At 44.8% G+C, this 13,290-nt stretch overlaps 1 protein-coding gene and 1 long non-coding RNA gene across 2 annotated transcripts in view; both read right to left on the reverse strand.

Annotated features, from left to right (window-relative positions):
* The window catches only part of LOC133212796 (uncharacterized), a 233,388-nt gene that overhangs the window by 28,297 nt on the left and 191,801 nt on the right, over nt 1-13,290 (reverse strand). The gene's annotated exons all lie outside the window — the stretch shown is intronic.
* LOC133212793 (uncharacterized) lies at nt 9,957-10,743 on the reverse strand (the record flags this gene model as incomplete). Its single annotated transcript, XM_061354567.1, has 1 exon — nt 9,957-10,743. A coding segment is annotated over one exon (624 nt), but the record flags the coding sequence as incomplete, so codon positions are not given.

Here is a 13,290-nt window from a genome sequence, read left to right on the forward strand (position 1 = left end):
TGGAGCTGGATAAACTAGTTGAAATAAAGTGTTTATGGGTCCCTGTAAAAAAACCAACCTGTTTTGTTTGTTTTTTTTGAGAAAACATAGGGTTCAAGGTATCCATTGGTACTAGTGTTAAAATTGCATGTACAGAATTGTGACTAAATGAATAAAAATATTTACAGCTACAAATAATCTTCTGTCACAACTAATGTTAGTAAAATTTTCCCATGTTCTGTTCACAGATATTATTCAGCAGTTGTTTCCTCGCAAATGTGTGGTTTTACTTCATGCTAAACCACGTGTCACTTAAATAAAATTCTGTTTTGCTTTTATAATTGCAGCTGCCTGTATGTTGTGCTTACCACAATCCAAGTATTTGAAAAACTCTGCTTTACTGAGAAAGGGAAACTGGTTCTCTTACAAGGTTTCCATCACCAGACTTCCCAGATGGCCCTTTAGAGTGGAGATGGAGCCTGTCCTTGTCCCTGTTCCTGTCCTTGCTCAGGTAATGCAGTGCTATACTCTGGTTGGGTGTCACTTTCCCAAGGGGTCCCTGGATCTCATGTGCAGTTATTGACATCTTTAGGAAGGGGCACTGGAGCAATGGGACCCATTTTTCTCAATATTAGGGTTTTTTTCCTCAACGCTTACCTTCTAACTAAATAAGTTCATCTTGATCAATAAGCTGATCTTGTGCCTGTAGGTGGTATAGGAATTTCTCCTAACTGCAACACTGAAATGATAGGAAATGCCAAGAGAGGTAGAGAGAATATTGTTCAGTAAAGGTTGAAGATAATTGAAAGATGTCAGCTAGCAGGAAAAATAAGTAATATTACTCTCCTTTTGAGATCAAAGATTTCTCCAGTGTCTTTTCTTATCTTCGAGGGAAAAAAAGACCTCAGTGTTCAGTGTTACTGGAGGTCAAAAAAAAGTGACTGCTAAGCTATCAAATGAAAAACACAGAGCACTTTTAAATTCCTGTTGGTTACGCTCACGGTCACTGTACTACAGTACAAAGCCTGACTATTAAAAAGGAGACAGAAAGTGCTCCTCCAAGGCTGGCATTACGTCTCCAAGCAGTCCTCAGTTCAGCAAGTTTTGTTTTTCACAGCAAATGGTTCAAAGATGACTCTGTAGCTACTTCTCACTTCAGACAAAGCCAAACAACCTGAATTTCCAGGGCAAAAAAAGACACTTTATTAAAACTAGTGTGGGTTTATATATGGAAAAATCCTTGCCCCCTGTAACAGACTGAGCTGAGCACAGATGCTGGCAGAGAGGATGGACCTGCGGGAACTCTGGCCCCACTGGCTGCAGCTTGATGCCTCAGTAGATGACAAGTGAAACCCAGTGTGAACCACCGAGTGACCTGCTTGGAAACCACCAAACTAGTTGCCAGGCAGCTACCGCCTCACTCCAGGCATCCAGAAGCAGGGTCATTCTTGCAGATATTGAAAAATAAGATCTCCATATTCACAAAGGATTTAGATATTTCAGATTTTGTTACATGTCAAATCTAAATTCAACAAAAAACACAGAGAGCAGAACAAGGAAACAGCACAGAATAACAGGGTTGTTGCAGGAACAGAAGAGCTACTGCACAAGAAGGAGCTGGTAGATTCATTATTTACCTGAGGGACTTTTTGTATGCAGACCTCACACTCATTCTAGTGCTAATGACAATAATTTGAATTCTTACTAGGATTAGGTCAATGCTGAGAGGAAATATTGACAAAAGCTCTGGGGTTGACTTCAGCTGAGAAGTTGCTGTGTATGTAATGGTACCTGGTAAAGTGTACAGAAGGTGCAAAACCTATAGACCTTGTGTTAGTTTTGATGGCTGAGCTCTAACAGGATTCTGAGAAGAGGATGAAGAAAGGTTATGGGGCAGTGAGTGTAGGACATCAGGAGAGGAGGGGTTGGAAGGCTCAGGGCTGGGAAGGAAGGATGTGCCAGAAGCACAAAGATGGAAAACACGAACACTAATCAAAGTGGAAAAGTAAAATACTGTGTGGGAAAGGAAAGGAGAAGGGCAACTGGGAACAAAAATAACAGTGAAAGCCAAGTGGAAAGCCTGGTTATGTGCAATGATCATGCAAAGAAAGGCAGTAGGTATTCACAGCAATGGTAAGCCTGCCATATGAAATGATCAGAAGAATGATGCATTCAGGCTGAAACATGCACAGAGAGTCACCCCTCAGGGAGTGGAGGATGTCTTTACAAGAGCAGCCTAATGAGGCTGGCTTCTTTAGCCTTAAATAAGCAAAGGCTGAGAAAGAACGATTGCTCTCTACAAACATATCAAGAGGAAAACATCAGGGAGGGATGAAAAGCCATTTATTCTAAAAATAATTTTGGCATAAGAACAAATGGTAATAAACTGCCCATGAATAAATGCATTCTTCAAAGTATGGCAGTGTTATTAGGAGAAGGTTCCCAAACATTAAAGCTTTCAGATTCATGAGTAGTCTTCCAAGTGGAGCAGTGGGTGCAGACACCACCTCTGTTTTTATGCTCAATGATTTCATAAAAACGAAGAATTGCTGCCATCCCAGGGCACTGGAGTTGGTAGCCCAACAGTCCTTTCCAGCCCTGCATGCCATTGTTCCTGTGCTCATAAAATATTACTGCCACTGACAAAAGGGTTTGACGTTTAAATTATGGTAATTTAATAAGCATTGAATGAGATGACATGACTGAGGGCTCAGCTGCAACTCCAGACGGTGCAGCCCTGCCTGGGCAGGCTCTAGCCTTCTGGACAGAGGGCACAGCCAACTCTGCCAGATGGCAGATGTGCTGCGGTCTTGCCTATGGAGGAAGGACAGGAAATCCTAAGGAGCTGTGGCAGGCAATCCCGTCACAAGCGGCTGGCTGGCTGCAGAATGCGAGGATGTTCATATCTGCAGGCGCTCAAGACATTGTCACTTGCTTCTGTGGGAAAAGCCATCATTTTCCCACAGCCTTTGCCCAAAAAGCAGATGTCCTACTCCTTGAAGGGCACCTTCATCTAACAGTGTGGCTCTGGCAGCACTGCTATCTTCTTGCACTCCAAGGCAAGAGGGAAAGTGAAGTAGCCTTACTTAAGAATGAAAAATGCATTAGGACTTCTTCAGAGATCTTTGCACCCTCATCTTTCCCAGTATGCAGGGAATCACCATGCATGGAGGTTGTGTCATCATTCAGCGTTCCAGTACATAAAGGGGCCAACAAGACATATAAAGAGGGGCTTTTGACAAGGGCATATAGGGATAGGACAAGAAGGAATGGCTTTAAACTGACAGAGGGAAGATTTAGATTAGATCTTAGGAAGAAATTCTTCACTGTGAGGGTGCTGAGGCGCTGGCACAGGTTGCCCAGAGAAGCTGTGGCTGCCTCACCCCTGACAGTGTTCAAGGCCAGGTTGGAGCACCCTGGTCTAGTGGAAAATGTCCCTGCCCCCTCCCAAAATGGAGCTTTAAGGTCCCTTCTAACCAAAATCAGTCTATGATTCTATGATTCGTTAAAATCTAAATGGTATAGACAAAGGAAAACAAAGTGTCTACAGAGTAAACGAGTTCAGCTATAAAAGAAAAGAAGTTAAATTTCTTCAGTCATGCAAACTCATGGGGAATGCCATGTTTTCATTACTGGAAAAAAAACCACATATTCAGTAGCAGCTGTCGCAAGTAGGGCCACACAAATCTTTGCCTATTTAAGAGACAGGCTTCTCAGAGTCCAGAATAATAATTTCCTTAATCAGTGGTGCAGTCTCTAAAATAATATAACTGATTGCATCTGTGTGAGGAAAGTAGACAGACATGTTGACTGAAAGAAAAACTACATGATTGGCTAAAAGTTTGAATATATGTAATCCTTTCTGGATTTTCTTTATAAAACATTAAAGTTTAATATATATTAGATGCAAAACATATATATTTGCTGACTACAGTAGTGGAAGAGAATATGTAATATTCCTGTCTTTGGGAGGATGCCCGGAAGAAGTAACATTAAAATATACGAACTCTAATTTTTGTAACTATTTTAAGACTACTTTTCAAGGACTACTAAAAAGAAGACTTATTAAAATAAAACAGCATAATATTTTTTATTTTTAATAATTTTGTCTTATGTTTACCTAAATAAATAAAAAAATGACAAACAAAATAAACCAAAACCAAACCCACAAACAACAGCAATATTGCCATCTTGAAAAGATGATATACCCTATCACAACAGGTTTTCAATTAAATTTTATATCTGGAAAAACCTTTGGCTAGACAGTAATGCTACTTTTTGTAGTGTGATGGAGGTCCAGTAACATGTGAAGAGAGATGCTCATTTACATGAGGTCTCAACTCCACTGTCATCCAAAAAAGTTCATAGATTGGGTCCAATTTTACATTTCTGTTCTCCTACTTTAAAGCAAGATGCTTTAAAAAATATGGTTCACATGTAGTCTCAAATCTATTAGAGTATTCATTCTTGTTTTCCCCAGTTTCCTCAAGTCCTGAAACTGGCCAGCATTCATTTACAAATACATTAGACTTAAAAGGCAAGAAAATATCCATAAGTGCCAGAGTATATTCCACCAAGAAATGGTTGAGAAAATATTATGTAATTGAGCAATGTGTTCTGAATTATTAATCAAACTCTTTGAATAAGTGTTCTGTATAGAGGAGCAACCTTGCAGTAATCCCCACCATCTCTGTGGATCAGGTGCTGTTGTGGTTTAACCCCAGCCAGACAGCTTGTTCACCCACTCCCCCCCCCTTCTTGCAGTCCCCCTACTCCTGGAGGGACGGAGAGGAGAATCAGAAAGAATGCAACTCCAATGGGCTGAGATAAGAACAGTTTAGTAACTAAGGTATAACACAAATCACTACTACTGCCTTCAATAATAGTAATGATAAAGGAAATAACAAGGGAAGAGAATACAACACCTCATCACCAGCCAACCGATAACTCGCCCCCCCAGCCCGACCAAGCACCAACCGATACCTCCTCCAACCCTGCAGTTCACTTAGCCCTTCCATGTAACTCCCAGTTACATCCAGGGCATGACATGCTGTGGTATGAAATACTTCTTTGGTCAGTTAGGGTCAGGTGTCCTGTCTCTGCTTCCTCCCAGCTTCCCCTCCTCCCTGGCAGAGCATGAGGCCCACAGGGTCCTTGACCAGACCAAAACATCATTTTTATCAGCTCTGTTCCCAGCTGAAAGTCAAAACACAGCACTGCACCAGCTACCAAGAAAGAGAAAAATGACTGCTACTGCTAAACCCAGGACAGGTACAGAGCTATCAACAGTGACTCAGAACATTATTCTTCTCATTTCAATTTTCTGGAGGAGAATTCCTACTTTAGGAGGAACTGAGCTAGCACAGTAAGAGCAATGTGGAAGTGTAGGGGAAAACAAAACCTCTGTTCACTTGGCCAGGGAATGAGGCTCAGCGAACACCCTGCTTCACACGTGGCAGCCCCTTTTTCTGTCTGTGCCAGGCTTGTGACTTTCTCATCAGTGAAATAAGACTCTGAATGTATTTTTTGAAAGCATTTTAGATCCCCTTTAGTCATTTTTGATGGATCACTCTGTGCTTGGCATTCAGGTACAGGCAGTTGGCTAGCTGGGATGTGAGGCGAAAGGCATGGAGCACTGTTTGATCCCAACTTTGACAGAGAGGAAAGCCACCTCCTTCCTGCAGTTACAGCTGCTTTAAACATGAGCATGAGCAGACAGCATTAGAGACTTAAAATATACTAATCCTTTGCCTGGCTACACAAGTCTTGCCCGAAGTGGAATCCCATGACAAGAAAAAGAGCATTTGAGATAACTTTAACCTGAAAGGGAAATAGGCCACAAGTGGAAAAAAAAAAAAAAAATGAGACACTGGCTTTATAGGCCCAAGAGCTATATAAAATCAGTGAACTACAGCCAGCAACAAACTCCTTCAGCTCAAAGGCTGTCTTTCTTTTCTAATCACAGCTCACCTTGCACATGGCACTGCTGGCACTCCAGCTCTTCTAAGAAAAAACTAGCCATTAGAAAATCAAGTTTTCTTTCTATGAGCTTTGCTTTTACTCCTCCTGAAGCACCAGAGCTGTGCTGTGACAGCCTGGGATGCTTGCCAGCATGGCTGCCTGCAGAGCTGTGTGGGCTAGCCAGGATGGTGCCTGAGAGCTGCTCTGTGTGCTGCCGCTGCCCACACCAACCACATTGATGTCTTCCATCAACCCTCACCAGTGCACATAATGTTTTGCCCTTAGAGGAATTTTTCTGAAAGAAAACCAAAACAAAACAACAAACAAACAAAAAAATAAAGCAAATCAATATATAGGCTAAAAAGTAAGATATTATATATATATAAGAATATATAGGCTAAAGAGTAAGATAGGTAATCACAAGTAATTATGCCCACTCTAGGAGGTTGCCCAGTGCATGCTGCCTGTGCAGGACTTCCCATATCAGACCTGGCTCCTCACTACAGTACCAGGCCATCCCAGACTCCAGCCTCTCTGAGGATATCCCTCAGATGCTCAGAGATTATAGAATCACAGAATGGTTTGGGTTGGAAAAGACCTTAATGGTCATCCAGTTTCAACACCCCTGCCATGGGCAAGGACAACTTCCACTAGCCCAGGTTGCTCAAAGCCCCATCCAGCCTGGCCTTGAACACTGCCAGGGATGGGGCAGCCACAGCTTCTCTGGGCAACCTGTGCCAGGGCCTCATCACCCTCACAGTAGTATATTAGGAAGGTATCACAGTAAGATATTGGGAGAGGGATTCAGTGGGACCATGGTGAAGGACCGGAGATAACTAAAGCTCCTTGTGATTAAATATAGCTCCTTTTCCCCCTGAATTTTTACTCTGCCTGCATCTATGTCTTCAGTGTTTGAACTTTTTCAAAACAACCCATCAACAGGTATCTGAAAGCCTCCTATATTTTCTGACAAGGCTATGCTATAGCAGCTTAACAGTATACTGAAAATGAGCCACCCCAAGTGTTGAACAGAACTCTTTCCTCTGCTTCTTTGCTGCCTTCTCCACGAATCTCACTCATAATAAGGACACATTTCTTCAACCTTCTAGACTTTTCAGGCTCTGATTTCTGGAAGAGCAGTAAATGATTGGAGAGCACTGCAAGAGGCAAACCTGAAGGCTGAGAAACTGAAATAATGAATATACATAGAGTTAGACTTGTATAAAAGGTATTTTCAGTGGTATGTAGCAGTGACATGCTTATGGCAAGGATGTCAGGACTGGGGGAATCATAAGTGCAAATCTTTTCCACTGAAATTGAACAGAGAAGCATGAGGCACCACCAGGCTTGGTTCCTGGCTGGGACCATTCAGCCAGGCCACCCAGAGCCCTGACCTGGAGAAAAGGCTGGATCCCTGCGAGTCTCCAGCTGAGAGAGACATATGGGCTGAGCAGCTCCCCTGGCCCCAAAACCCATGAGTTTTCCTTTCTGTGTGCTCAACATACACGCACACACATATAATACATTATCTACACTATTTCTTAATCAGTCTATTGACACACCTTACAGATACGAGTGCTCTGAGAATGCTAATTATTTGCTAAGAGATTTGTTTTAACTTTACAATCTGTTGATTGGTGAGGAGCTGTAGTGCAGCAGAACCGATGTAAGACAGCAATGCTGGGAACCCTGGGGTGAAGAAATTATTTTTTTTTTTTCACTTGTACATATGTATCTGTTATCATTTCAATGAGAAAATGATCCACATTCAGTGAAAAGCTCAGGGCTTTTCCTATCCCAGCTTTGATGTGTGCTCAGTACATGTGGGGTTTCAAGGGAGTGGAATAGAGGTGGAGAATCCCATCCCCTGACCTGCTGGTCATGATGGTGATGCTGATGACAAAGCGCAATAGTGCTCAGACCAGACAGAGGGACATCAGAGAGGGGTCCTGGGGACACAACTGGCAAAAGTGGTGTCAGCAAGGCTGTGAGTACAATCAGGTTGAAATGAATCCCTGCGGACATCCATATGCAAAACTGTCCTGGGTTTAGCAGTAGCAGTCATTTTTCTCCTTGGTAGCTGGTGCAGTGCTGTGTTTTAACTTTCAGCTGGGAACAGAGCTGATAAAAATGATGTTTTGGTTTGGCCAAGGACTTTGTGGGCCTCATGCTCTGCCAGGGAGGAGGGAAGCTGGGAGGAAGCAGAGACAGGACACCTGACCCAAACTGACCAAAGAGGTATTCCATACCACAGCACGTCATGCCCAGGATGTAACTGGGGAGGGACCCAGAAGGGGCTAGAGTGGACTGCAGGGTTGGAGGAGGTATCAGTTGGTGCTTGGTCGGGCTGGGGGGCGAGTTATCGGTTGGCTGGTGATGAGGTGTTGTATTCTCTTCCCTTGTTATTTCCTTTATCATTACTATTATTGGTGGTAGCAGCAGTGATTTGTGTTATACCTTAGTTACTAAACTGTTCTTATCTCAACCCGTGGGAGTTGCATTCTTTCTGATTCTCCTCTCCGTCCCTCCGAGAGTAGGGGGAGGGCAAGAAGTGGGGGGGGGAGTGAGTGAAAGCTGTCTGGTTGGGTTCAAACCACGACAAAACCAAGTCTGCCTACTAAACCAGGTGGAAGGTGCAGCAGAGCACTGGCAGAGGGTGGCCAGGTACCCTTGTGCTTTATTTACAAGCAACCACCTATTTCTTACACATTCCATCTTTCTTCACATAATTATTCTTGTAGCCTTAGATGCTTCAGATGATAATCTGCTGACTGAAACACAAGCTGCTGCAAGCATTTCTGGCTGAACAGTGCTAGTTGCAGCAGCTGTTCAACAACCCAAACAGAGGTGGCAGGCAGAAGAAACTGGGCAGGCAGCAAGGAAAAGACAGCCTAGTGAGCTGCTTGGAACAGTCCTAGGGGCCAAGGCTTTGAGTACAGTGGAGTGTGTAGCTGCATTTTGTCACACGTTACATAGCAAGCTACCTGGTTGGGTAAACCAAGGAGTATAGCTGTCATAGTTTAAGCCCAGGCTGTAAACCAGAACCATGCAGTCTAATCCCCCCTGCACCTTCCTTCCCTCTGCTCCCAGAGGGATGGGAAGGAGAATCAAAAGAATGTGACGGTTGAGATAAGAACAGTTTAGTAACTAAGGTATAACACAAACCACTGCTGCTACCACCAATAATAATAATGATAAGGGAAATAACAAGGGAAGAGAATACAGTACCACCTGCCGACCAATACCTAGCCCAACCCAGCAGTGCACTAGCCCTTCCGGGTAACTCTCAGTTACATCCTGGGCATGACGTGCTGTGGTATGGAATACCTCTTTGGTCAGTTTGGGTCAGGTGTCCTGTCTCTGCTTCCCAGCTTCCCCTCCTCCCCAGCAGAGCATGAGACTCACAAAGTCCTTGCTCAGACTAAACATCAGTGTTATCAGCTCTGTTCCTAGGACAAAAGTAAAAATCACAGCACTGTACCAGCTACTAAGAAAGAGAAAAAAATGATTGCTACTACTGAATCCAGGACATTATCCACCCCTTATTCTGTACCATTTATGTCATGCTCAGATCCCACATTTTCAATATACCATTGCTCTTACATATATACATATATATATATATACATCCACATGCACACACAGATGGAGGGAGAGACATCATTCCTTAGTGCATGGACCAAACCCTATAAAGCTGCTGAGTCCATCTGCATCATGATGTCGGGCTCTATCTCTTGTAACAGGATTTCAGAGCAGGAGAGGCTGTGTGCAGTGTTCACACTCATGAATAACCTGGGCAATAGTGTCCATTGCTAAGTCCACCCCTTGATCATGAGTCCATCTCTATGTTGAATCTCTGCTCTGATGGCCTGAAGTGCCATGGGCCCACCAGGGCCCGAAATTATTCGCCCCCCTTCACCAGTTTCTACAACTTGTTGTCGAGGACAAGTCGAGGACTCCAAAGCACTGGAGGGCCCAGTAGATACTTGCCCATACTGACCCACATGCCCTGCCACTCATGACTGTCCAGCCTTGGGGAAAACCTCTTGGTCTTCCTATGGTGTCGTCTAACCCTAGACAAGACCCAAACCTGACTCTGCTTAACTTTTGAGATCAGACAAAATGGTGGTGGGTAAAACATATTCTGTATGTGTGCTAACATGCTGATCCCCATCGCAATCAGCAGGAAGGTCCCAAGGGTACCCAAAGGCCATTCAAAACCTTCAGAACTCTCAAATGATGCTGCTGTACTGTCACTGAGGCTGGTGTAGTTCCTGTGCTTGCCAGCTCTCTCACCACCAGCTTCTCTTTTTCTGAGTCCAGATCTTCCTCCTCCACCTTGATGGAAAATGCTGCATGATCTCCTGCATCCTCCACTTGTCCTGGGTGCCTGAGGCTGGACCCAGCTGAAGCTCCCAAAGGTGGAATCTTGCTTTCCGTATCCTCCTCGGGCTCGGGCTCTCGGGGCTCTGTTAGCAGCTGCCAGGGGACGTTCTCTGACACCGCAGGGCTGGGCTTGGCCATGGAGCTCGGCTCCTCCGCCGCCTTCTTCAGCTGCTCGGCAGCCTCCTCCTTTCGCTCCTCGACCACCCCGACCTCCTCCACCGGCAGCCGTCCCCTTGCGGCCTCCGGCTCTGCTCCCGCTACCATTTGGTCCCCAGGGCCGCTCTCCCGGGCCGCTTCTGCAACCACCGGCTCCCGGGGCCGCTCCCCCTCGGCTCCCCGCGGCCTCACGCAGACGGAGGCGAGGGCGAGGGCCAGGACTGTGAGGAGCAGCTGGACGGCCAGGTACCAGTCCGCGGCCACGTCCGTCCCGCCCTGCTGCTGGAGCCCGCCTGTATTACAAATCATTGCCATAAAGTACAGTGAGACAGGAACATTAGTTCAAGCCACACACTTGATAAACACTAACACAGCAAATACCGGGTCTAAGTAATGTACAACATACTGAAACTGTGAGATCAGGAACAAAAACTTTGGGAGCCAATAGATCAGCATTGTAAAAAGTGATTATTAAACCAAAGCAATGAATGCTTATCACAAATATGATCAGACACACTCTGGCCAGATCTGTCATTACCTCAACCCTTCGTGCCCCACATCGGGCACCAAAAAGAACTGTCATGGTTTAAGCCTAGGTTGTAAATCAGAACCACCTCTTCTTTCCCCCCGCTCCCAGAGGGATGGGGAGAAGAATCAAAAGAATGCAACTCCCACTGGTTGAGATAAGAACAGTTCAGTAACTAAGGTATAACACAAATCACTGCTGCTACCACCAATAATAATAATGTTAAGGGAAATAACAAGGGAAGAGAATACAATACCACCTGCCTACTGATATCTAGCCAGACCCAGCAGTCCTTTAGCCCTTCCGGGTAACTCTCAGTTACATCCTGGGCATGACGTCCTGTGGTATGGAATACCTCTTTGGCTGGTTTGGGTCAGGTGTCCTGTCTCTGCTTCCTCCCAGCTTCCCCTCCTCCCTGGCAGAGCATGAGGCTCACAAAGGCCTTGGTCAGACCAAACATTTGAGCAGTAACTAAAAACATTGGTGTTATCAGCACTGTTCCCAGGCCAGAAGTCAAAACCACAGCACTGCACCAGCTACTAAAAAGGGGAAAAAATGACTGCTACTGCTGAATCCAGGACAGTAGCACTTATCAGGGGGGTACATGCTTGTTATTTATTGCAATAAATCCAAAACTTCCTGTAAAAGTTCTTAGTAACCTATGGAATTGTGATCCCTTAGAAATGAATGCTGAACGTTGCCATTTTGTGATAGTAACCGGGCTGGCTAGGCACCCTCTGTGTATCTCTGACTTCCCTGTCTTGTGAGCAATGCCTTGGCCTCTTGCTGACCCTCACGTCGGGAGAGATGGAAACAACCTATTTGCCCCCTGAAAGCTGTTTGAGGCTGAGGCCATCTATCTGTGTTCGTACAGTGCCTGGTGTGAACTCGCTGCAGCACAGAAAGCTCATGGGCTTTGCAGATCTGGGGGTGAATTATGGCACTGATTGCAGCTACTCAAATAGGAATCCTGCCTCATCGCTGATGAATCAGCATGGTCAGGAGTGGGGGTTTTCAAAAGCAAGAGAAGAGGGAAGTTCCTACTCTCACTGAGTGAAATGATGCCTGAATGCAAACATATCCATGGGTTTTCAGATGCAGCCAAGGACGTGTGAGCATCACATAAACAGAGATAAATAGCCACCAAATATTGCACCAACCCTGCAGGGTATATCCAACTTCCTTTGAGCAGGCAGCTCCCTTCCCACCCAGTTTGTTCAGATATCACAGTTCCAGATCACAGGAAGAAAACAGCATCAGGCAGAGCAAGTCTTTGCTACTTAAATAACCAGTAGGAAATCACCCTCTGCTTGCTACCCCTGCCCACTGTATAGAGAAGGGAATGCCTGGCTGCCCTTCCTTGGCCATTCACCTTACCAACACTGCTCTGCATGCCCAGCAAGCAGCAGGGCTGGCACTGAAAGATGGAGAAGTGTACCGCACTTGAAACATGGAGCTCTTGCTATTTTCCCCTCAGAATGGGCAATGTAGGATCTCTGCACCAGATCTGAATTCTCCTACTACCAGGCTGGCTGCTCCAGAGAAGCTCTTCTGGTCTATATTTAGCACAGCCCACACAGACTATTAAGTATTAAAACGATGTGGCAAAATTAACACATCAGCTACCTGCATCTACTAACCAAGCACATTAAGTGTAAGGCAATCAATAGACCCAGACATAACCTCTGAGTGTCTGAATTCCATGGCCACAGGTCTCAGCAGCCCAGAGCTGTGGTGGCAGGTCTGCAAGCCGGCAGCAAAGCCTATTTGGAGCTGAGCTTGATGCTAGATTTGCCCTCTAATTTGACTTGACCCTTTGCAGTCTAGCTGAAGGGAGATGCTAGAGGGATGAGTGATACCAGCTCAGTACTCACTGAGAGCTCATTCATGTGAAGCTTTGCTTGACCAGATGGGGCTGTTTTCCACCTCATTTGAGCCATATACCTTTGAGCAGAAAGACAGGCAGCTTATCTCACTGGGTGGGTGAAGGGATAGGTGGCAAACAAAAGGAGAATATTTCTCCCCCTCTGCTTCTGTGTTTTGCTTCCAAAATCAGCTATCTCCAAAGAAAGCTATCATGTTAAGTATATTTTGAAAATAAAGTAACAGGCATAAATAATGAGAATGACACTGGCAATTCTTCTTAATAGCATTAAGGGGGTTTGCCCTGGTTAGTGTTTATTTTAAACATATAATTAAAAAAGAATCCCTATAAAATGAACACTGGAATTGAAATAAAATATGTCAGAACAAACTTCTACATCAAATTTACAGAAAGAACA

The sequence above is a fragment of the Neopsephotus bourkii genome, unplaced genomic scaffold (genome assembly GCF_033783945.1).
Source record: "Neopsephotus bourkii isolate Nb327-2 ecotype Australia unplaced genomic scaffold, CSIRO-AGI_Nbou_v1 NB_740, whole genome shotgun sequence".
Lineage (NCBI taxonomy): Eukaryota > Metazoa > Chordata > Aves > Psittaciformes > Psittacidae > Neopsephotus > Neopsephotus bourkii.